Here is a 9,676-nt window from a genome sequence, read left to right as displayed (position 1 = left end):
GGACAGCTACCCCTCCCTGCCCCCCCGGCTATGCCCATGAAGGCAGCCATAATAGGTCCTGAACCTCATCCCAGTGGATGCAAGCTGAACAACTCATCTACAGGTAGGGAGGTTGCGTATATAAATCTAGAAATCGCAGCATCTTAAATGTGCCTCTATAAATGGAATAAAAGAGGTGGAGTAGCCCAACTCTTGATGCAAACTAATTTGCTACATGTTAACAATTAAAAGAAGTTTCAGTACTTCTCTTTTTATTTTTAATGAAGAACAAACCTTTGTTAAAATAGCAGTTAAGCAGGTATGATAGTGATGATTATTATGATAGTCTTTGCCTGGCATCTAAAAGCAGGGTGGCTTGTATTTTAATGTTTTGCTGGAAGCCGCCCAGAGTGGCTGGGGAAACCCAGCTAGATGGGCTGGGTATAAATAATAAATCATCATCATCATCATCATCATCATCATCATCACCACCATCATCAACATGCCTGCCAGTGTGTGCATCTGACATCAGCATACCCTGTGGTGTGCGTATCAGCAGGCAGGCTGACCTCGGACATGCACACTGTCGGGCATGCAGGCCTACATGGTGTGCACAGCTCTGGCACACACAAAAATTGTGAGTGCCCTTCATAGGGACTCGGCACCTATGTCTAAAATACATAAGCATTGGCATTAGGAAGCCTTCATTGAGAGATCATTCTACAACTTGGGCACCAAGATGGCTCTTTCTCCAGCTGCCACCCTTGGCATCTCCAACAGGGCAAGCATCTGGAGAGGCACCTCAGAGGATGAGCCGAACTTCAGAGCAAGTTCATGCAGGAGTGCATGGTCTTTTATGAAAGCGTGCTCCTTTGTTCACCAAGCTAAATTCAAATGGAGAACCAAAATGTCAGTGTTCCCTATTTATGCCTTCTATTCCTCCTCCTTTTTTTACGGGATAGTTTTATGCATATTTTTTTCTGTCTGGAAAATGCACAAAATCAGGCCTTTCTCTCAAAGGCATGATTGAGGAACTCCAGACCAGTTTTCTTTAGCAATTTGCAGATTTGCTGCGCTGGGCTCACTCAGCAACTGCGCCAAGCTCTGTGGGATTTCCTTACACGCTCCCAGCCTTGCCCAGCCCTCGATTCTCCTCCTTCCGTGCAGAAACCCCATGAGACATTATACCAAGCACCCAAGTTCCTGTGTGTGACCAAGGCTTCCACTCTCTGTGCTGCTGGTACATCAAAAGCGATCATGTGCTAGGCAGAAGATGAGATTCTCATAGTAAGTCTCTATATTAACTGGAGCCGAAGGCGGAAGGGGAGTGAGAGTTCTTTGGACGGAGCCCAGGACATGTGATAATCAGATTACAGAAAGTTGAGGGGAGGGGGATAGATGGAAGTGAGACTGGGTGATGTTCTGGAGAGATGTCGGGAAAATTTCTCAGGGCTCTGAAAGTGTAGGGACAGAAGCTTGTTCCTTGCCAGCTGCTGAACCACTGGACTCTAGGTCTGAATGAAGATGTCTCTCTTTCGCATTGGCATCTTCCTGGGTATTCTGCCCTTCAGTTCTGGCCAGTTCCCTCGGGCATGCGCCAATGCCGACAGCTTGTTGAGCAAGGAATGCTGTCCCATCTGGCCTGGCGATGGGTCCCCTTGCGGGGAGCTGTCAGGTAGGGGATCCTGTCGCGAGATCCTACTTTCAGATGCCCCTCTCGGCCCTCAGTTTCCCTTCTCTGGAGTGGACGACCGGGAAGACTGGCCCGCTGTGTTTTACAACCGGACGTGCCAATGCTCCGGCAACTTCATGGGATTCAGCTGTGCCGACTGCAAGTTCAACTTTGCCGGTCCCAATTGCACAGAGAGGAAGCTGAGGGTGAGGAAAGACATCTTCCAGCTCAACACAAGGGAAAAGAACCAGTTCCTTGCCTACCTCAACCTAGCCAAGCATACCACCAGCCGGGATTTTGTCATCGCCACCGGAACGTATGCCCAGATGAACAATGGCTCGGCGCCCATGTTCCGGGACATCAATGTGTACGACCTCTTTGTCTGGATGCACTACTATGTCTCTCGGGACACACTCCTTGGAGGCACCAATGTGTGGCGGGATATCGATTTTGCCCACGAGGCTCCGGGGTTCCTTCCGTGGCACCGTCTTTTCTTGCTCATGTGGGAACACGAGATCCAAAAGCTCACTGGGAACGAGAACTTCACCATCCCCTACTGGGACTGGAGAGACGCCGAGAGCTGCGACATCTGCACGGATGAGTACATGGGCGGAAGGCACCCTAGCAACCCAAATTTACTCAGCCCAGCCTCTTTCTTCTCCTCTTGGCAGGTAGGCACAGGGAGGTGGGAATCTGTTTCTGCTGAGTTATGCAGGGGAGAAACTGTACCTTTAAGTCTCTTTGTGCACCAGGATGCCCTGAATAGTTGTGTTTTTCTGCATATTTGTATGAGCATGTGGAGCTGCCTTAATCTACCTTAGTGAAAGATCATAGCTCACCAGTGAGTTGAGGTGGGAGAGAAGTTAGAACCTAATTTATGTTCGCCAAAGTATTATGCGAACCAAAATGCCGCCATTCGTTGATATTTGCACTCCTCTAAATTTTGCAGGGTGGTTCTCCAGCTCAGCAACATGTGCAAAAAATAAATAAATGCACATGCATTGGTAAAGTGTGCACAGAAATGCAAAGATTAGTGAAAGTTGCATACGAAAAATGCATCTTATTAGGGGAGGCTTTAGCCAAAAAAAAAAAAAAAAAGGTGTGTGTTAGGGAAAATTGCGTAGAAAAATGTTAGGAGAAATTTGCACTGAAAGGTTGGTGAGTTTTCATGATGAGTTTGCTTTTCAAATCGCAAACATGTGGAAATGTGGAAGTTAAGGCTGGAAAAATGAGAAACTGAAATCAACATATTCTGCCATCCCTAGTGGTAGAGTGTTTCTTTGCAAGCAGAATATTCCAAGTTCAATCCCTGGCATCACTAGATAGGGATTGTCCCCTGAGAGTACCCCTATCTGAGATGCTAGAGTGTCACTTCCTGCTAGTGTAGGACACATTGAACTAGACCGACTATTGGTCTGATGCAGTATAAGGCAGATTTTGATGGTCCTAGCTCAGGCCCCTGTATTCTGAGTGGCAAGGGTTCCTCATCAGCAGCGGAGGAAGCCGCTCAGGTGCCTGGGGCAGCATGCCCAGGGACAGGGCTCACTGCGGGTCCTCCGGAGTCTGCCTGCCTCCTCCCACTCAGCCACCCTACAGCTGGGGGGATGCAGCGGGTGGACCATTTGGGGCAGAATGGAGCCTGTGCATGCACAAGCCATCGCGTCACTCCCAGGAGAGACGTGTGGCTCGGGCACGCTACAGGCACTGAGATGAGTGCCACCCAGCATTTTGTCACCCCCCTCAGTGGTGGCACCTGGGGCAGACCGCACCTACCGCACCCCCCTCCTCCGCCCCTGCTCCCCATCATCTCCATCAAGGGTTTTTTCCCACCAGCACTGAGATCCTTCTAACTGCAGTTTCCTAACTGCAGTTCTGCAAGTGACTTACGGCCTATCGAAAATGCAATGTGCTCTCCAAGAAGCAATTGGGGACTATAATGTGTCAAAACGCAAACGACCAAAAGATTAAAGCAGCAGCAAAATCCATTTTGTCAGCTGGTTTACAATCCAGGCAGCCACAAACACCTGGGTAAACAGACAGCCTGAACGCCAGCAGATAAGTGGAAGCTGATTGGAGGAGAGAGACAGAGTTCTATAAATGTGATTTTACCTAACTCTCTCTGCTTTTGGTGATCAGGCTATGAGTTTATGTAGCCAAAATAGAAACACATACACAAGGCAGCATTATCCACAGGACTGGGGGAACGCTAAGGATTAAGTAAGTACAAAAAGACAAGAAAAGAAACCCTACAAAGCTGGAACCCCCCAAAATAGGCCAATGAGGACTAAGTTACTCAATGGCTATGGTGTGCTAACTGGCTTGGGGTGTGTGTGTGAGATGGGTGGGAGGGGAAATTGGCTGGAATCCTGAAGGGAAGAACTCCACAATGCAACATTTTATTGGGAATCCTCGCAGTTTGTTATCTTTGGTAGCCATTTTGCCTCACCATGAAAGTGGATAAACCGAAAGATGATTCTTCAGCAAAGATGGGCACTTTGCAAGGTTTAAGAGGGGTTGTAGCATCAGATCTGAAGTATAGCCCTGAACACACCAATTTGCCACTAACCCAAGTGCATATGTGATATCGAGCAATGGGATGTTACCCAATGTTGTAACTGCCCTGAGACCTGCGGGTATGGGGAGATATACGAATTTAATTAATAATAATTCAGGTGTGCATTATATTAATTAGGAAGATTCACATGCAAACATCACACACACACACACCCTGTGTGTGTGACTTCAAAACAGGCAGAAGTGGGAGCGGGGCAAGAGGAGCAGGATGAATCCACGAGGCAAACTGGGCAAATTTTCCCCAACCCCAGCTCCTTCAAACTTTGACTCAGAGGAGCTTAAACCTTCCCACTCTCTCCATTTTTACTCTCACAATAACCCTGTGAGGTAGGTTAGGCTGAAAGATGGCCCAAGATCACTCAGTGAGCTCTGGTCTTCCAAGATGCTAGACCAGGGTTTCCCAAACTTGGTTCTCCAGCTGTTTTTGGACTACAGCTCCCATCATCCCTAGCTAGCAGGACCAGTGGTCAGGAATGATGGGAACTGTAGTCCCAAAACAACTGGAGAATCAAGTCTGGGAAACCCTGTACTAGCCCAGTGTTCTAACTGCTACACCACATTGTCTCTCAGTAATCGACTCTGTGATGGAATAAGCATGGGGTTGTTTGTTTTTGCAGGTGGGGTCTCTAGGTTTGCCACTAGAGTTGCCATAGTTCAAAAAGTAAACTTTTTTGAAAGTTTACTTCTTGAAAATGTGTTGTTGAGTGTTGGTTGAACGAATATAGTTGGGCTTTATTGGGGAAACCTCCCCACAAAATAGTGATTTTCAGCTTTTGGAGCTGTTTCTGCTGCTTTTACATCCAGGTTTTCCCTGATATTTTGCCAGTTGGGCAAAAATCCCCCCTGACGCCATTTTTACACCCAGAAACCTGGACATGTCAGGCATTTTCCTGATGTATGGCAAGTCTAATGTGTGCCAAATTGCTTATGGCCATCAAGCTTAAAATGTTTAGAGCTAAAAGAGTGGAAACATAAGCACACATGTTGGCAACTTCTTTCTGCAAACAGGAATGGAGGTGGGATTCCTCCCTCCTACTTGCCCCCAGAGCCAAGATTTTAGTAATGAATCAATTAACTCTATACCTTAACAGGCAAGAAAGGAGTCTGAGTATTCTCAAGGGAAATGCCTATTCATTTAGCGTCCTTTGTCGCTAGAGAAAGTTTTTGCTTTTTATTATGAAAGATAGTCCCAATTAACCTGTTTGGTAGAGTGCTGAGGATTTTGTTTTGTAAAGTGTGTCATTTTGATTATTGTTTTTTTAAAAATCCATTCTTAGGGCCTCAAGCTATGTGGAAACACTGAAAACAGAGCCAACAGGATAAAATATAAAACACTGTCTACTGTGTTGTAGATAAAGAACTGCCTATTGTAGCCAGCTGGGGGGAAATGTTCATAGTATGGTCTTTATGACTCCATTAAATCAGAATTGGAGAACCTGTGATCCTCTAAAATCATAGAATGGTAGAGTTGGAAGGGATTGCAAGAGTGATCTGGTCTAACCTCCTGCTGTGCTGTTGGATTCTAACTCCCATCAGCCTCAGCTAGCACAGCCAGTGTTGAGGTGTGATGAGGATTACAGTGGTACCTCGGGTTACATACACTTCGGTTTACAGACGCTTCAGGTTACAGACTCTGCTAACCCAGAAATAGTATCTCGGGTTAAGAACTTTGCTTCAGGATGAGAACAGAAATTGTGCTCCGGCGGCACGGCAGCAGTGGGAGGCCCCATTGGCTAAAGTGGTGCTTCAGGTTAAGAACAGTTTCAGGTTAAGAACGGACCTCCAGAATTTTCACTTCTGTATAGTAGGCTATGCAGAGGAATCCCTGCTTAAGTGGGGGTTCCATTCCTGGCTGCCCCGCACACCCATGGGACACACAAAAGTCCCAGTCCAGTCCGCCCCTCCCTAGGCCTGCTCCCACCCCACGCCAACCCACCATGTTCCTCCCCTGCCCTACCCCCTTTTGGCTCCGAAAAAAGTGCATGTGCCAGAGGTCACCTGCGTGATGGTGACACACATGTCAGTCATGCAAATGTCAGAGGCTTCCATTCTTTATCCATATAAACAAAAGGTGTTAATATATCAAGTACAGTGGTATCTCGGGTTAAGTACTTAATTCGTTCCGGAGGTCCGTTCTTAACCTGAAACTGTTCTTAACCTGAAGCACCACTTTAGCTAATGGAGCCTGCTGCTGCCACCACGCCACCGGAGCCTGATTTCTGTTCTTATCCTGAAGCAAAGTTCTTAACCTGAAGCACTATTTCTGGGTTAGCGGAGTGTGTAACCTGAAGCGTATGTAACCTGAGGTACCACTGTATATTGGACTCCCCAATGTTTGCATAGAAAGGTACTGTCTATCACAGACAGATGCTGGAGGTTGAATGCTGAGAACGCCTCTTTTGAGGCACGTGACGTTGCTTGGCCAGGGGTGAATTCCGTTTGGTCTGAAGCAGTTAACAAAATGTTGCACTGGGAAAATCCGTGATATTTGTAAATGTCCGTGTACTTTTAAACTATATTCCTGTAGTATGGGGATTAATGGCTGCACAACAAAAAATGGATTTTGTGAGCTCTTATGGTGGCTAAGAGACTTACACTTCGAGCTTGGAAGGAGAAACACCCACCATTTTTATTTTATTGCAAGGTCCTCTGTCCAGGCTACATTCAAGCATATTTCAAATGGGCATCAATTTTGTGTTGATACGCATCTGCGCAACTGCAGCGCTTATATCGGCTTATATGTCTAACTTAAGATTCCTGAACTGATGGTCACTGTACCCGCAATGTGGATTGATGGTCTATTGTTATATTATTTGGTTGTTATTGTTGTTATCTATTTCTTTCTTCTTTCTTGTTTTGTTTCCTTCTTCTTTCTATCCCTTGATAAATCTGCAAATAAAAAAAATTTGTTTTTCAAAAAGGGGGGCAATTCTGGATCCTAAGCCTACTCAGCTCAGCTATGTGACCTGGCAACCTGATGCAGAACACTATTTTAAAAGGCTTGTTTTCCTTTCAGCTGGCTTAGAAGAAGAAGAAGAAGAAGAAGAGGAGTTTGGATTTGATATCCCGCCTTTCACTCCCCTTAAGGAGTCTCAAAGCAGCTAACATTCTCCTTTCCCTTCCTCCCCCACAACAAACACTCTGTGGGGTGAGTGGGGCTGAGAGACTTCAGAGAAGTGTGACTGGCCCAAGGTCACCCAGCAGCTGCAGGTGGAGGAGCGGAGACGCGAACCCGGTTCCCCAGATTACAAGTCCACCACTCTTAACCACTACACCACACTGGCTTAGGCATGGCAGCAGTTGCCCCACTGCTGAACAGAGTTTTGATCTGGTGTAACTTAGTGCCAAGTTAACCTAAACTGATATGCTTTGTGCCAGCTTCTGGTGCATAGGATTGATGACTGAAAAAGCAGGGAGGTAGCCGTGTTGGTCTGCCATAGTCGAAACAAAATTAAAAAAATAAAAATTAAAAAATTAGAACTGTGCACGCACACGAAAGTTCATACCAGTAACAAACTTAGTTGGTCTCTAAGGTGCTACTGGAAGGAATTTTTTAATTTTGCTTTGAAAAAGCAGGGAACAGGCCAAAAGATACAGGATTGATGACTAAAAAAGCAGGAAATGGGCTCTTCCCAAAAGACAACAACAACAACACCAACAGCAGCAGCAGCAATAACAACAACAACAACAATTTATTATTTATACCTACCTATCTGCCTGGGTTTCCCCAGCCACTCTGGGCAGCTCCCAACAGAATATGAAAAACACGATAAAATATCAAACATTTAAAACTTCCCTAAACAGGTTTGCCTTCAGATGTCTTCTAAAAGTCAGGTAGTTGTTTATTTCCTTGACATCTGATGGGACGGCATTCCACAGGGAGGGCGCCACTACCAAGAAGGCCCTGTGCCTGGTTCCCCGTGTAACCTCACTTCTCGCAGTGAGGGAACTGCCAGAAGGCCCTCAGAGCTGGACCTCAGATGCTCCTTCAGGTAACTTTCCTTGCAGGCATAATTGCGACAGGGGTTCCAAAGAAGATGGCAAAACTATTTATGTATGTGACAACCGCAGCTAGAAAATAATAATAATAATAATAATAATAATAATAATAATAATAATAATAATAATAATAATAATATATTTGTACCTCGCCCATCTGACTGGGTTTCCCCAGCCACTCTGGCTGGCTTCCAAAAAAGATTAACAATACATTAAATGCACAGAAATGGAAAGGAGATCAGGTTCTAGTAAAGGAAGAGTAGCTTTTGAAAGTGATGGATTATGCAGAAATGGCAAAACTGACAGCGATATCAAGAGATCAAAATGATGAACTATTTTATATAGAAGAAGGGATGCCTTTCATGGACTATTTTTTAAAAAAAATACTATAGTCAAATGAAATTGTGGCCAGGATTCAAGATAAAAGAAGCAGAAGGGAAATGATAAAATAATTGCAACAGAGATTTTATTTGTTTTGTAATAGATAAAGATATAATGTAGCGGAAAAGGTGTGAGTAGAAACACTGCAGAAGTGGAGGTGGGAAGTCAATTTAAGAAGCAATGCAACTATTTGATATGAAGATTATTGCAGATAAGAATTAATAGAAAATTATACTATAAATGCCAAAGTGGGGAGCAGGCATTAATGCAGATCAATGAGACATTTCAGTCAGGCCAAAGCAGTCAAGACATGCATTGAGCAGAGCAGGTGAGGGTGTGGCCTACAGAGAAGGTATTGCTTGGGGCAAGTCCCCTTTTCACATATACACATCCCAAGTCTGAGGTTTCCCAGAGAGCCAGTGTGGTGTATTGGTTAAGAGCGGTGGACTCGTAATCTGGTGAACCGGGTTCGCTTCCCTGCTCCTCCACATGCAGCTGCTGGGTGACCTTGGGCCAGTCACACGTCTCTGAAGTCTCTCAGCCCCACTCACCTCACAGAGTGTTTGTTGTGGGGGAGGAAGGGAAAAGGAGAATGTTAGCTGCTTTCAGACTCCTTAGGGTAGTGATAAAACGGGATATCAAATCCAAACTCTTCTTCTTCCTGACTTAGGCAATTACAAAAGATTCCTGCAAGTTTTCACACAACTCATTAAACATCTTTGATCCCTCTCAAACTGGGCTAAGTTCAGAATTCATGGAGATTTCTTGCAACTCCCAGCAGTGTAAACAAGAGGAGAATGCGCTCGAAAATGGGGTGGAGGAAGAGAGATTTAATGCCAGAAGGCTGTCAAGTCCAGAACAAAATGAAAAAAAAAGGATGAAGGAGGTAGGCTATTCAGGGCTTTGTGGAAGGCAAATAAGAAGCAAAAGCATCTTTTTTAAAAGAAGAAAACACTTTCTTTCAGAGGGGAGTCTCAAAGAAACAGCTTTTTGAACTGCAATAATATAATGACACTTACACAGGAGATCAGGGAGCACTCAAGACTTGTTGTGGATTTGTTGTTGGGGGGT

The 9,676-nt window shown here is 45.3% G+C and overlaps 1 protein-coding gene across 1 annotated transcript in view; it reads left to right on the top strand.

Annotated features, from left to right (window-relative positions):
* Positions 1 to 1,317: 1,317 nt before the first annotated feature.
* The window catches only part of TYR (tyrosinase), a 51,373-nt gene continuing 43,014 nt past the window's right edge, over positions 1,318 to 9,676 (top strand). The window contains exon 1 of the mRNA XM_081909906.1: positions 1,318 to 2,322. Within this exon, the coding sequence (XP_081766032.1) occupies positions 1,498 to 2,322 (825 nt within the window). The 5' untranslated portion in view covers positions 1,318 to 1,497. The remainder of the gene's footprint in view (positions 2,323 to 9,676) is intronic.

Source organism: Podarcis melisellensis (genome assembly GCF_964234715.1).
Source record: "Podarcis melisellensis genome assembly, chromosome: 4".
NCBI lineage: Eukaryota > Metazoa > Chordata > Lepidosauria > Squamata > Lacertidae > Podarcis > Podarcis melisellensis.
The sequence above is the reverse complement of the archived record's forward strand: the minus strand, read 5'-3'. Positions and strand labels throughout refer to the sequence as shown.